General features: G+C 36.7%; 2 protein-coding genes across 3 annotated transcripts in view; one reads left to right on the plus strand and one right to left on the minus strand.

Annotated features, from left to right (window-relative positions):
• The first annotated feature begins 8,867 nt into the window (after positions 1 to 8,867).
• On the plus strand, positions 8,868 to 14,850 carry LOC113064489 (liver-expressed antimicrobial peptide 2-like). 2 transcript variants are annotated; one of them, XM_026235369.1, is made up of 3 exons: positions 8,868 to 9,162; positions 10,865 to 11,007; positions 14,717 to 14,850. In XM_026235369.1, exons 1-3 carry the CDS (start codon positions 9,112 to 9,114, stop codon positions 14,745 to 14,747), a joined length of 225 nt encoding a protein of 74 aa, XP_026091154.1. In that variant the 5' UTR covers positions 8,868 to 9,111; the 3' UTR covers positions 14,748 to 14,850. The 2 variants fall into 2 exon arrangements, with proteins under 2 accessions (XP_026091154.1, XP_026091153.1); XM_026235368.1 differs by lacking the exon at positions 14,717 to 14,850 and adding an exon at positions 12,250 to 13,105 and having other exon boundaries at positions 8,904 to 9,162.
• LOC113064488 (lysosome membrane protein 2-like) overlaps positions 13,222 to 16,420 on the minus strand; it is a 12,993-nt gene continuing 9,794 nt past the window's right edge. Inside the window, exons 10-12 of the mRNA XM_026235367.1 lie at positions 15,652 to 15,703; positions 14,791 to 14,943; positions 13,222 to 14,140 (exon numbers count right to left, since the gene is read on the minus strand). Coding sequence (XP_026091152.1) covers positions 14,108 to 14,140; positions 14,791 to 14,943; positions 15,652 to 15,703 — 238 coding nt within the window. The 3' untranslated portion in view covers positions 13,222 to 14,107. The remainder of the gene's footprint in view (positions 14,141 to 14,790; positions 14,944 to 15,651; positions 15,704 to 16,420) is intronic.

The raw sequence follows: 16,420 nt of genomic DNA on the forward strand, positions 1-16,420 counted from the left end.
GGGCGAGAGGGAAAGAGAGAGAGAGACAGAGAGAGACAGAGTGACTAAGAGTGAGAGTGAGAGAGAGAGTGTGTGTGTGACTGAGAGAGAGACAGAATGAGCGAGAGAGAGAGAGAGAGAGAGAGAGAGAGTGTGACTGAGAGAGAGAGACAGAGAGCGTGAGAGAGAGAGAAAGGGTTGTGTGTTTGTACTTGAAGGTGACCGACGACTGTTTTAGTGCTACAACCAGAATTAACTGGAGCTTCTGTTGTGTGTAAATTCACAAATATATAAACACATTTCACCTCAGAGAACAAAAGAAAAGAAATGTAAATAGAAAAACAGATTATAAAAATAAGTGTTGTGATCCATAAAAAACACATACACAGTATTTACCAATATATTTATAACTTATTCAATTATTTACATAAATATTATTATTATTATTATTTGATGTGTGTATATGAATAAAATATATACATATATAAATACACACACACACACACACACATATATATATATATATATATATATATGCAGTATATACGCTCTTTTCTACATTTCTACACTTGTTCAAAATCTAGTTGTGTAATAAAAAGTGGCATTGTAAATTATAAATATTGTTGGCTCCTAAAAAAAATTTGTCGCTTTGAAAAAAAAGGTGTCTGCTAAATGCTGTTGTTACAGAGGAGGTTCCTGTACCACCTCCCTTGCACCACCAGAGGAAGCCATCGCTCGAATATTAGTTTTCCCCATGAACTCAATTTCCCACAAGGCCTCTTAGCTGGGACTAATTGCACTACACCTGCACCTCATTTCCACACTCATATAAGCTTCTCTCGCACACGCACTCCCACGCCTCACCTTCCCAGAACGGTTTGACGTAACGCCGACTAAGTGTAGGGGTTTCCTGTTCCAGTGCTTTCTTTTTGTCAATCAACAGCGGTATTATACCCCACAGAATCTAGCCGTATATCATTAGTTATTTCGCTGCTTACCGGGAGGGCGTTAAAGTGGGCAACAGCAGTCTGGAGGACGGATGGTTCCGCTTTCCCCTCATTCGAGGCATTCCTTCAACAGTTCCGTGAGATTCAACATTCTACGGAGAGGAGATGCTGGAGAGCAGCTATTAACTCTTACTTAAGGGAGGAGCTCGGCTGCGGAGTATGCTCTCTCATTCCGCACACTCGCAGCTCAAACCACCTGGGTTGGGGACACACTGAAACTGCTGTTTCGAAGAGGATTAAGACCAGAGTTACAGTCCGAATTGGCTTGCCGTGACGAGGGTAGGAATCTGAATGAATTCACTTCTCTCACCATCCGAATTGACAATTTAATCTGCTCACAAAGCTCAACACAAGCTCCAGTCCACGTGCCTCACAAAGCGGGCATGAATCAGGAACCAATGCAACTAGGAACGAGCCACATCACGCCCGAGGAACGCGAAAGTCGTATGCAAAATCACCTTTGTCTTTACTGCGGTCAACCGGGACATATGAGGACTTCTTGCCCTCTACGTCCGTCAACAAGGTCTCAACCGGTGAGTCAACAAACCAAGAACACCCCCTCCTCCTCTTGCTTTAATCTACCAGCTCAGTTAATCACTCAGAACAAAGTATTTCTGACTTCAGCACTCGTAGATTCGGGGGCAGCTGGGAATTCAATTTCAAGTGAGTTTGTTACTTCCGTGCCAATTGACCCTAACTCCCTGTAACTCACTCTTGGCAGTGGAGGCGCTAGATCGACGACCCCTCGGTGACGGGAGGATTCTCCAGATCACGGAGGAGGCCACGCTCCTTATTGGAACCTTGCATACAGAAACCATCCGATTCGGTGTCATCAATTCATCCACTCACTCCATCATCCTTGGACTACCCTGGCTGCACACCAATAACCCTCACATCTCCTGGAGAGAGAATCAAATCATCCAGTGGGATCCCTCTTGTCAAGTTCACTGTTTGTCCAAGATTTCAAGAATCCACAGCAAGGCCTCTAACCCTTCTGTTCCGGATGTTGTCAGCCTAAACGTGCCAGTCGAGTACTCTGACTTAACTGAGGTCTTCAGCTAGAGAAAACCATCTCAATTACACCCTCTGTAGACTGCCCTATTGACCTAATGCCCGGTACCACACCACCACAGCTCAGTCGGGCCAAATTCTACACCAAAATGGATCTCAGCAACGCTTATAATCTCCTCCGCATTCGTGAGGGGGATGAGTGGAAGACCGCCTTCTCGACCACTAGCGGGCACTATGAGTATCTTGTCATGCCCTTCGGCCTAGCCAACAGTCCGTCTGTCTTCCAGTCCTTCATGAATTACGTCTTCCGGGACTTGCATAATAAATGGGTAATAGTATACATTGACGACATCTTAATCTACTCTAACACCATGGAGGAGCATGTCCGTCACGTCTGGTCAGTGTTAAATCGTCTCATCCAGCACCTACTCTGTGCCAAAGCTGAGAAATGCGAATTCCACCAGACCAGTATATTATCCTGGGGTACGTGATCAGTCAGCAGGGATCGCCTTGGAGGACAACAAGGTTAGTGCGATGGCCTTTGCCTCAAACTCTGAAGGAGCTCCAACGTTTCTTCGATTCACCAACTTTTACCGCCGTTTTATCAGGAACTTCAGTACTATTGCTTCACCTTTAACCACTATGACAAAACTTCATACAACCCATCTGAGTTGGACCACAGAATCATGTCAGGCTTTCAAAGAACTAAAGATCAGATTCACTTCAGCACCCATCTTACGACACCCAGATCCCGAACTACAGTTCATTGTCGAGGTGGATGCTTCTAACACAGGGGTGGGGGCAGTTCTGTCACAATGTCATGGACAACCGGCCAAGATATACCCATACGCCTTCTTCTCTCGCAAACTGTCTGATGCTGAACACAATTATGATGTGGGCAACCTGTGAGCTTCTGGCTATGAAATTGGCCCTTGAGGAGTGGCGACATTGGTTAGAGGGATCCACACACCCCTTCATTGTACTCACCGACCACAAAAACTTGGAATATCTCCGTTCAGCCAAACGCTTGAATCCAAGTCAGGCCAGGTGGGCACTGTTCTTTACACGATTTAACTTCTCTGTGACCTACTGTCCAGGATACAAAAATATGAAAGCTGACGCTCTATCCCGCCAAACGGAGGAATCAGTTCACACCACCCTTTCTGAGAATATCATCCCGGAGAGTCTATTCGTAGCCCCAGTGCAATGGGATATCCTGACAGAAATTGAACAATTTAACAGTCAAGAACCACCTCCAGCTAAATGTCCGGCCAATCTCTCCTATGTTCCCGAGACCCTCCGCAAACAACTCATGATCCAGGTACACACAACACCCAGCTCAGGTCATCCCGGAATCACAGCCACAACACAACTCCTTCGAAACTGCTTCTGGTGGCCTATTCTGCTAACTGATACAATCACATTCATTCGCAACTGCACCAGCTGCAACATGTCAAAGACTCCCGGACAAGTACCAGCCGGCCTTCTGACTCCGCTACCCACACCACAACGACCTTGGTCACACATCGCTATCGACTTCATCACTGACTTGCCCAACTCACAAGGTAACACCACTATATTCACCATCATTGACAGTTTCTCCAAAGCCTGCCGCATTATTCTCCTACCCATACTACCAACCTCCTTGGAAAAGAGCCATCACCCGAATATTAGTTTTCCCCATGAACTCCATTTCCCACAAGGCCTCTTACCTGGGACTAATTGCACTACACCTGCACCTCATTTCCACACTCATATAAGCTGCTCTCACACACGCACTCCTTGCGAAGCCTTGATTTGCATCGGCTGTCAGTTCTGAGTGTTATTACCCATGTTTTGTTTTCCTTCTTTTGACCCTGGACTGTTTCAGGTTATTGATTGTTCTCTGCCTGCCCCGACTTTTTGCCTGATTTCCCGATTCTGTCTCTACCTCGCCCCTATTGCTCAGTTTGCTGTCGATTGACCCCACCTGTTTGACTATCCCAAATAAAGAGCTGCAAATGGATCAAACTCTGTAGGGTTCTTCGCAACAGCTGTAATGTAAACAAACTATAAAAAAATACAAACCAAATGCACTGAATATGATATGAAGCATATGGCAAATAATAAATGTGTTGTACATAACATAACACTAAAGCTATGAGATAGATATTTTTCATGTTTAATTGTCATGAAAATAATGTCACAATATAAAAATAAATGGCACTAAAAGAGCTTTTTCTGCAATATGCAAAACATAATTGTTTCTTTCTTTGATTTTGAGGAGAAATGATTCCGGGAGCAGTCTCTCTATTCATGCATTTGGGGAAAATGTGCAGCATTTTGTTTCTTTGACCCTCTTTAAATGTTTCAAGAGAAAAATCCTTAATGTTGCAAAGCACACTTATGAAGAAGCTGTTTTCAACACAGAGCTATTCTAAGGAATGTTCAGCGAGACGAAACAGCTGCAAACTTCAGAAACAAACCCAAGGACACGGTCTCTCTCTCTCTCTATCTCTATCTCTCTCTCTCCGTCTCTCTTTCTCTCTTTCTCTCTCTCTCTGATAATGCAATAATCACAACTTCTCTATTTCTTTATATTTTGAATTCTAATTTTTCCCGACCCCTATGTTGCATCTTGACATTCTCACGCGTCTTATTTGAGAAATGTGGGAGTGTGTTGATTGTCAGCGGGCAGTAAAGGGGAAGTAACCTTCATGTTTCACACAGACTGAAGAAGAAAGCTGACCTATGACCTCTCGAGGAGGGGTCAGTGGAAAACATCAGCGCAGCCAGGCGTGGACGGACCGCTCAGAGAGAGCGAGAGGAGGAGGGCTGATCTTCTGGTCAGTCAACACCAGCAGATGATAAAGCTGAGCACACACATTACACTACACACATCTGAATGCATATATATATATATATATATATATATATATATATATATATATATATATATATATATATATATATATATATATATATACACTAAGATCATTATGGTCATCAACACTGAAACACACACACACACAATTATATATAGATGTTTCTGCAAAAAATTGTGTTGATTAACATTATATATATGTGTGTGTGTGTGTGTGTGTGTGTAAAATATAAACATAATAAATGTAAAAATTATACATATTATAAACACACACACACACACACACACACACACACACACACACACACACACACACACACACACACATAAATCGATGCAAAAATCCTGATTATGTCTATTTCTTTAATATTTTAAATGGGATTTAAACAAAAGTTTAAAAAATGTAAATTAAAAAAAGAGAGTTAAATCACATTAAATAAAACATAAAACTGATTCCAAGCTCAATCATGTTTATTTCTTTTAAATAAGTTTTAAATTAAAAATAAAATAAAATTAAATAAAATTAACCCTAGAATATATGCTCTTAATATAAAGGATATCACAAACAATGCAATGTATAAAAATATATATTTTTACACAATGAAAATCTATTTCAAGGATCAAGACATAAATGAGGATTAAGGTCAAGTTAGCTTGCGTCTCTCTAGTTTTAGACTGTGAATCAGAGAGCTGTGAGTACAGAGGTCATGTGTGTGACCAGTGAAAGGTCAATTCAGAGGTCACACCCTGCACTCAGCCTTTTACCTGGATCCTCAGAGGTCATGTGATGCAGCACTTCCTCTTCACAATCACACATTCCAGAACAGTAGGGAGCCATTTCCGTGGTTACGTCTGACCTCCATACAGCCCATAATCGCCTCTCGGTGAAAGGTGTGTGTAGAGACATCTGACGTCTGACGCCTCCTGCTGGAGCAAACAAGTGATTGTTGGGTTACTTTATTGAGTATTTCAGTTATGAACAGCCAGATAAGTGAAGGTTTGCAGAGAGTTCTTATAAACCAAATGTGATTCATCTGCTGATTTATTCAAGGAGCTTTAGAGGTGTTTGTATGCTGTTCACTGTTCACTGAAGCCACAGGCTCCTTCATTCAAACAATCCAGCGCCGTCGTCACAGAGACCAACAGGAATGTCCCAGGTCTCGTGACGAGGGGCCTCACTAAGGTCCTTTACAGGACAGACTGATTAGCGCTGCAGGGGGAGACCCAGAATAATGAGAAACAGCTCTGAAGAAGTCTTCTGCTCATGCATTTATTTAATGCATAATACAGTAAAAACTGAAATATTTTTACTATTTAAAACAGCTGTTTTCTGTGTGAATCTGTGTTAAAGTGTAATTTATTTCTGTGATGCTCAGCTGTATTTTCCAGCATCATTCCTCCAGTCTTCAGTGTCACATGATCTTCAGAAATCATGAAAATATACTGATTTGCTGCTTATTTCTGATTATTATTATTAATGTTGAAAACAGTTGTGCTGCACAATATTTTTCAGGATTCACAGATGAACAAAAAAGTTCAAAAGAACAACATTTATTTGAAAGAGAAATCTTTTTTAACATTACAAAATGGTAGTTTAATGCGTCCCTGCTGAATAAAGTATTGAATTCTTTGAGTTCACTGCTTGTTTTCATTATTTCATGGACAGCATCAGTGTTTTGACTCAAAGTCCCCCTGCTGTCAAACATAATATACTTTAGGACCCCATAAGGACTCAGAAATGTGCTCTGGTATTAATATTTCTACTGTACTTGACAACACCGCTTGTTTTTAAACTTGTACATTAACTTTGAGAATTTCTGTATTAAATTAAATAGCCATGATGTTGTTTTTCAGAAATATTCACGATTCTTATCTAATCTGAAGTGTGAAACAAACATTTGAAACAAAAAAATGCTAAAAAAAAAAAAAAAAGGTCAGAAGCATACAGTATTGGTTACAGAGCAACATTTTTTTTTATTATTTATTACATTTAATATTTTATTGAATAAAGAGATTACATAAAATGAATCCATTCTTAAATTAAACCATATAAATTTATATAATTTAAATTATTATTTATTACATTTTATATAACTTATCAAATAAAATATATATAAAAATGTCATTTACATGAAAAATATATACACTGTTAAATCAAACCATATAAACTTATGTTATTTAAATTATTATTTATTACATTTAATAATTTATTAAATAAAATATGCATAAAAATGACAAATTACATTAAATGTATATATAAATGTATTAATTAAATACATCTATTAATTTATATATGTGTGTGTGTAAGAAATGTTTAAAAAAAATTACATTAATTATATATTGTAATATTTATTAGCATTATATAATATAGATAGATATAGCATTTAATATCTGCTATAGTAATTAAAATAATACACACAGATTTTTCCACATTACAATAACTCAGCAGAGCAGCTCTGCCCACTCACCTGTCAATCATTCCTCATTTTGAGCTTCCATTCACTCACTGAAGGATTTCTTGGAGTGTTAATAACAATGGATGCATTCGGGCCCCTGCGCTGCGGGACGGGGCCTCCACACCTTCAGATCAGATCCTCCATTGTGTGACGCGTCTCTTTGATTTATTCTTGACTTAAACAACAACAGATGTTCAGGGGCCCAGATGAGAACATACACATACATGAAACAAACGCACACACTACTATAGGGCTTCAAGGGATCATATTTGGAAAACGTTTCCTGGTATTCAGAAAAACAATGATGGGAACGCCAAGCTAGTATATATATATATACTATAGTACCTGATTGAACATAGAAAAACAAAAACGATATTATCATCCAGTGACTGTAAGGTATGGATGTATTAAGATGGTAAAAAAAAAAAAAAAAAAAAAACATTTAGGAACGCTGTTACCATGGTTACCGATGACCTCCATGCATCCCATAATAACAGTGAAGGTTGCATCCAGACCAACAGCAGCACTCCGTCATCTAAAATTACAAACAGTGCTGTCAGTTTAATCCGTTAACATGAGAACTTATACAATATGGTTTTGCGCTCAAGAGTTTTTTGAGCTAATAAAATGCTGACACTGATAAACATTAATAATAAACAATTAGAAGTCAGCCGAGTTAAAAATAGCCAAATTATTGCACGAGCTCAGAATTACTCAGTCTCTCTTACAGAGCAAAGAACTAACAACATGTGCATCATCATCTTCATCATCATCATCATCATCATCATCATGAGTCAGTGAACACTGCCCTCTGCTGGACAGGTGAAGAGAAGCGGCCAACTCCTGAACAACAACTAAAACACATATCTAATCACGTTTTGCTTTAGTTTTTAATTATTACTCAGGATTTAATCAGTTAGTGAAGGATAAAAGGAAGTGAAAATGACTTTTTTCCACAATCTGTTCTTTAAATTCAGCCAATCAGAGAGGATATATATATTAGACTGGGTTTTTGCAAACCTGTATGAGTTTCTTTCTCCTGTTGAACACAAAAGAAGATATTTTGAAGAATGTTGGGAACCAGACAGTTGGCGGTAGCCATTGACTTCCATACATTTTTTTTTTTATACAATGGAAGTCAATGGGGAACAGTAACTAACATTCTTCAAAATATCAGCTTACATGTTCAGCAGATGAAAGAAACTCATACAGGTTTTGAAAAACACAAGAATGAGTAAATGAGGACAGAATTGTCACTTTTGGGTGAGCTAAAGTTACATTTCATGATTTTGCGAACATTACAGAAACGTTACTTTTGAATGTTCTCTGAAACAGTAACATTTTTTTCAAAAACATCACATGAATGTCCAACTAAAACTTCTGTGCAAATGTTCTGAAAATGTTTTTAATTAAAGATCATATAACTTTGAATCAACGTTCTATTAACGTCACAGAAAAAACATTTGTCAAGAACCATTTTTCATCACTGCACTATTATTCTAATATTATATTTCGCTGTAGATGCCGACTGCTCAGTGGGAATCCTGTGGGAATCTCAAACAGAGCTCCGCTTGGACTTTGAGCAGGTAAACATGAACACAAGACTGAGAATATGAGGGTGCTCTGAGTGACTAGCGTGTGTATTTGACTCATTATAGGGTCTTGTGTCCCTTGCAGACGTGGACTTGTCCTCATTTCTGCTGACCATTGATCTCTGATAGTCTTATCAGCTTCATATAAAGTGCATCCGGCTGAGTCTCTGTCGCACTGATAGACGTTCAGAAAAAGGCTGAAGATGAAGATGATCGTCCTGACCGCTCTGCTGTCTCTGCTCCTGACCTCACAGGTACATCATCTCACAATCATCTGACACCATCAGAGACCAAACAACTCACTAAAACACTGGACTAACTGCTGCAGAAACCAGTGTCTTTCAGACTTCTGGTGGAAGTCAGACATGCAGAAAATACTGAAAGTTTAAAATCTACATTTAAAAAAACATTTAAATTATCATAATTGATATTTATTAAAATAGTTTTTTATACTTTTTAATGCTTAATCACTTTTTGATCTGACTTCTTTTTAATTTTTTATCCTCGTCTGTGAATCAGTTTGAACTGTGTTGATTTGTTTGAAAAAAAGTGCTAAATTAATCATATCTGATCGACTAGAATTGCTAGTGAATTTCACAAAGAATTACAAATAATCTGCAAGTAAGACGTTGAATTAAACATGACATTTTGAAGTAGAAATTTGAAATAATATTTATTTTCATATACAATGTACTCTTATAATCTGTTTACTTCAATAAATTATTTTTTTACATTGTAATATTGCTAAAATAATACTTTATAAAAGACAGCATCTGCTATAATGTCATATATCTGTCTTTTATAATGTATTATTTTATTATATATATATATATATGTCATTAAAGCCACATTAATTTGTGACTTTTAGCATGCTTTTAATAAAGTGCTGGATTTTTTTTTTCTTCTGTATCTGATCAAATCTACTCATTTTTTCAAATGTGACATATGTGAATTTTTTAATTTATTTTTTTGAAATATTTGAAGGCAAAAAAAAAACGTTTTATTATCTTGAAATGCTTTTAAAAATATTATTATAATTAGTATTTTTTTATATTAAAATAAATGGCCAATATACTTCAGGATTTTTTTTTTTTTTTTTTTTTGCATATTTAAAATATGTTTAAATTATTATTATTATTTTGCCATATGGGTTTACTCTCATAATCTACAAATAAGACAATAAGATAAAAGATCAGTTCTGTATATCGTCAGTCATAAAACACACCATCAGCTGATCTGGAGTCAGTTTTATGTGTGACTTGTTTCTGAAACAGGATCATGTGGTAATGTTTCCTCCAGCTGGAATAACAGGGATCTCATCTCATCAGTTTCCTGTGATTGTAAACTGACGCTGTGTGACGGACTGAAGCATTTGTTTTATTCTACCTGCTGCTTTTGTTTGCACATGCACTGCAACGCTTCTGTAAATCATTGTCTGGAGTTGCACAATGTCACTCGCAAATGTTTGGGGTTTGACCGACCTTGACAGCTTTCTAAATTTAGTAGTTTGAGAGTCTAAATTTATACATTTGGGACATAAATTACTTTCGAAATCACAATGAAGATTATCCATTAAACATCTGCATATCTTCTCAGTACAGGAACCCATTACTGCCATGAAATAATATGTGTGTGTGTGTGTGTGTGTGTGTGTGTGTGTGTGTTGCTGTAATTTTTTATCTTACAATTCTGACTTTTTCACACAATTGTCAGAAGAAATGTCTGAATTGTAAGATATAAACATACAACTGCAAGAATAAAAATTGTTGGATCAAGAGACACAATGACCTCAAAATATAAGACAGAAGTCTAGAAATCAATCGATTTGTCTGTCTTTTTTGTTTGTTTGTTATTTAATGCTAAATGTAGTGATAGAGTCTTTAAGTTGGCAGCACTGGCCATGATGAGAGCTGAAGGTCTTCGTCAAACACACGCTGTCTCTCTGTCTGTCTGTAGGTCCAGCCGGCACCCATAGACACTGACTGGGCGACCGGACTGATCCATCGGGCCAAGCGCTCGTTACTCTGGCGGTGGAACACTCTGAAACCCGTGGGTTCTGGATGCAGAGATCATTATGAGTGTGGAACCAACTACTGCAGGTGACCAACATCCCCCAACAAAACTTTGGATATTTGTATAACATATTTCTTAACTATACAGGTGAATATTGCTCAGTAGTATATGTTAGCATTAGCTAAAGCTTATTATAGATTTCTACCAAATATGCTGGTTATGGAAATATTCTATTCTACAAGGTTTAGCAGACACGACCATTTAGACGATGAGAAGAGAGTGAAAACCAACTAACACCACAAAACATGACAGAATTAATCAAATCAATTGATATTACTTACAGATGTTAGATGTTTTCCCGCCATTGACTGAATGACGTCACAACTGGAAGATGAAATATGAACATCCATTCAAACAAAAGTTGATAAATACTCACATCATTGTTATAAAGATTGTTTATCCTTTAAAAATGGGGGGGGGGGGGTTATATTCAGTCGGCAAACATAATGTCATCGAAATTCTAAACTGAATCGCATTTGAAGTGATTTAAACACACGATTAGCTTTATTTCGTTAGGATTTTTTGGCGCCCTGAGAAACGTCTCATCTTTACGTGATTGTGTCGACATAAAAAAAACATCTAAATTGTGATTCGATTCGCGAGGGACCCGAAGCTGAACCGCATTTGATGATCCAAACACGAGATTCGCGTTATTTCATTTGGCGCCTCGCGAATTTACCGCGAAATAACGATATAAATAACATAAACGATCTAACTACATTGTCACCAAGTACACCAGCGATAGAAAAAAAAAAGATAATAAACTTAATCACGTTTGAAACGGATTCAAACAGCAATTCACTTCTTTTTGTCAGTGTGTTTATGTTTTTTTTTTTTTTATTACCACCAAATAACGTTATAAATAACATACGATCTACATTGTCACTCATTACGTAAATGATAAAAACTGAATCGCGTTTGATTCGAATACACGATTCGCTTCAGTTTGTAAGGTGTGAACGGTGCCTCATAAATTATTTTTGGCGTGCTAAATATCTCTATATGATTGCATATCGACAACCCTAATCACCAAAACACTTTCACACAGAATAAGCTGTAAACACAGATAAGATCAATCAAATATATATATATTAAAAAACGTCTTACCACTGCGTGAATCAGCAACTCCAGAGCAATTCCGATTTATGCTACACTTAAGCACAAGAGGGAAACATTTTCACACATTTTGTATGTACTGTTTTTTTATGAGTGGAACAATTTTATGTGAGTGCTTCCAAATTAACCTACACACTTTCCTTCTCTTTCAGGAAACACACTTGCTCCTTCAATAAAGCTCAACAGGCGTGTGACTGAGGCCAAATGATTTTGGCACCAATTCCAATAATGGAAACCAAAATGACTAAAATTGTGCATCTCTCGATTTCTCAAACATCATGACTTACATAAATCAGACAGAACATTCAAAGACATCTAAAGACTTTAAGATCTACACCAACCTCAAGATTGTATTCAGGTGAATCTCACCAAGAAATGACCAGGTCATATTAAACTCCAAAATCTGAAGCATTCTAATTTATTTGTTTTTGGCCTGAAATATGACCTGGTGTGTTTTTGACATATTCCCCCATTCAGTAACCTGTCTACAAGAACTCCAGTTTCATCATCGATGTTTTATAGTTGTACAGATCTTGATAAAGTGTAAAATATTAACCCTGCATCTATAGTTTCTGATTCAGATTCATATGTTTGATCTGATAAAATACAAACACAAATGGCAAAAGAATCTGAAGCAAATCTATTTCATTATCAGCTGCAGCTTCCAGAAGAATCAGGACTTTTATTTATTTTGAAAATATCAGACGCATAAAGTGAGATGGTGTAACGTGTGCTTTTTTGTTAAAATGTTTTATTGTTTGTCTCATTTTTATTTTGTTACATTAATAGTGCAATATCTTTTTAAGCAAAACAGAGACAAAAATACTCGCATGATGAAATAAATGCACAAAAAATGGAATTTAAACAAATGAATCATTCATGAACATCCTTTTTTAAACCTAAAACACTTCAGCAGACATCTTCGCTGAGTCTTAATTCAACACACTTCTGACGTTATCATTTAACAATCATCATAATTATGAGATTTAAACAACATTTCCACCCTGGCAAAAGTGCATTTACATTTAAGCTCAAACCGTACCCAAAACGAAACGAAGCAAGCCTCAAATCTTCCCTTTTCAAACTTAAAAAACACCAAACTCCTTCAAGAATAAAACATGAAATGAATCAGGCAGGACTTGAGCTTTAATAAACACAAACACAAATAAAAACTAGCCTTCGCTGACAGATCAATGCATGGAAATGTGCTAAACCAACTCTGAATAAACAAAGTTCAAGCTATATATTTTCAATGCGGTGGTAATACTATACTTGAGAAACCATGAAATCAAGGCTGTTATTCTAGAGTTGCGTATTGAGTTTAAATCGTAGTCATATGTTAGAAATACGGTAAAAGTGTTATTAATTGACTAAAAACATTATTTAGCCAATGTTCCATCAAAAGCTTGGTTTGCATCTAAGAAAATAAGGCAGAGGAGACAACAAGTGCAATTACATCATAGCAGCAAACCAAGTCATTTGGTCATTTTAAAAATAGATTTAGTGATTTTAAAATGATTGTGAGGCACATTATTGACTGCCAGACTCATGTGAAGCATACCTAGACTTAAATTATTACCGAAATCAGACTGAATTAGCAACGCTGTCAGTTTATTTGCCAGATTAGCTCATTGCAGTTGCATAAGTGTATAAATATAGTTGTGATGTGTACAGGTGAAATCAGTATCACGAGCGGTGATGTGTAATGTGTTGCATCACGTCTGCCGTCACTCGATTAGTGTTCTCTGATGTACTGTAATTCAGTTTTTGGACATAAAACTCATTGGCTAATTTGGACACACATGCACTGTTTGGTTCTGAGATGATCGGTTGTCTAAAGTATTGCATTAAATGGATTTAAAACACGTTTGGAAGATCCGAAGGCCAGGTGACCTGAGACGAACTTTGCACTTTGAGTCGTCTGCCGCATACACCGATGCTCCTTGAACCTAATCATTAAATCAAGCTCAATGTCTAAATGCATGTTAGTTTATCATGACGTCCGGGAGTTTATGATGAAATCAAGGGCTCCTGCTCGGAGTTCTGTGACAAAAAAAAGTTAGAAAAAGACATGAATAAACAGCAAATGCAGTAACTATCAGCATTGCATGGAGAAATGCAATCAGAGTATGCATTGCAATAGAAAAAAGGTATTAAAAGATGACAGTTTTATGCAATATTTATGCATGCTGTGTATTTTTATGCTTATTAGATGATCACGCAGTTCACTTGTCAATGCCAACTCTATTAGAATCAAATGTGACTCAATTCCACTGTGCATTTCACATCAATGAATTATAGTTTTTAGACTTGTTTTTTTGCGGCTGTGAAAATAAATCTGCATTGTTTATATTTTTCATCTTTCATTAAAAAAATTCATTAAATTCTAACCTTTCACTGAAGTCAAACAATGAAAGGTTGGGGAAACTCTCATTATGAAATAAATGTTTTTCTCCAATGCATTGCAGGACACAATTATTGGCACCCCTAGAAATTCTTAAGAGTAAAATATCTCTGAAGTATATTAACATTTATACTGAAAAGTGCAAAATGAAATATTTTGCACACCAGGGTGACTAGGAGCATGAAATCATCCAGCCATGACTTCCTGTTCCACAGGATTTTAAAATATGAGGAACACAGAGGCTAAATTCCCACAAGTTTTGGTGAAGGAAGTGGTGTGTGAGCCTCACCGTTGGCGTCTGCTGGCGGCACATGAACACGATGAAGATGACGCCCAGTAAGATGCCTACACTGATCACTATGAAGGGGATGTTGATGATCACGTTCGCCTCCGTAACCACCGCGTACAGCTTCTTGGCCGATTCCTCATCAATAACGACACTCTAGAAAAACAGAAACAGGATAGCAGCGTTTAGAAGATAAGAAGAGATATTTCCTGATCGGTCTGTTTGAGTTCTGCTGGATGTCCTGTCTGATAATGTGAACTTAAAAGAAGGCTTTAGAGTAAAGATCGCGTTCAACAAAACTGATCGTTTTCATTTTAATGCACTTAATAATTCTGGTTTATCTCTCGCTCTCTTTTTTTTCAAATATGTGCCAAACTGATGCAACCACATCTCTCTCTTTCTCATTCAAAGGTTTATATTATTTGCATCATATTTGGACACTTTATCTGTTGCACCCTTCATCTATTTAGACATCTCAACAAAGCAACAAATACACACGAGACAAGTGCTTGATCCGTCTGGAAGTGCAGCAATAATCAGAGTTCAAATCAACTAAGACGCTTTACAGGAAATCATGATGTTCAAATATCTTAACATCTTCATGCCTCATAGTTGTGTTTAGCAGATTAGAGCTGGATGATTATGTGACAATACATAAATTATATATAGTTGAATTATATATAGCTAAATAGTGTATATGGCTTTATGTGAGTGAAAAGTGAAGCTTTTCAGTTCATTTCCTGGGAATCGAACCCATGACCTTGAGTTCAACTATTTGAACACGTCAGTAACACGTGTTCTGACACGCAGACAATCCTCACATGCTATAAAAGCTGTGTAGAAAGATACAGATGATGACTTTACCTCATTAAGGTACATCACTGGAAACACCAGCGTCTGGATCTTCTCAGTTTGACTGCAAAACAAAGAAAGAAAATATGGATCTGATAGTATGTGATGATGTTTAAGACCGGGGTTATTATACTTTACTGAAACTGTAAAAAAAAAAAAAAAAAGTTTTAAAAGAAAATCTAAAGAAAAGTGCAACCTTAAAAGATTTTTTTTCTGCTAATTTTTACATTTCTTATTTTTGTTTAAACATAAAATATTTGGATAACAATAAAAAATAAAAATTAGATATATTAAAATCAATGACTAAAACATAACTATAAATAAAATTAAACTGAATCCATTATGATTTACATCCATCAGCAAAGGTTTGAGGTAACCGAAATCTTTATAAAATAAAATTACATATTTTTTACATTTTATTTCAGCTAGTTGCTTTGGCAGAATTTTTTATTTTTGTTTAGTTTAACTTGAATTACTAAAATAACTACTGCAAAACTAAATTATATATAAAAACAATAATAAAAATGACAAAAACACAAAAACAAAATGACTAAAACTAACAAAAATAAAACAGCAAATACAAAAATAAAACTAATTTAAAATATGAACTAAATCTGTAATGGTTTGTTAATGATCCACAGACACATCAGCATTGGTTGAGACGAATGGAAACACACACACACACACACACACACACAAGTCTGTCAGACACACACACAGATGAATGGGACTGTGGGAATTCAGCTCACACCCGTGACTCACACTGATAATTACAGACAAG

The sequence above is a fragment of the Carassius auratus genome, chromosome 46, assembly GCF_003368295.1.
Source record: "Carassius auratus strain Wakin chromosome 46, ASM336829v1, whole genome shotgun sequence".
Classification (NCBI taxonomy): Eukaryota; Metazoa; Chordata; class Actinopteri; order Cypriniformes; family Cyprinidae; genus Carassius; species Carassius auratus.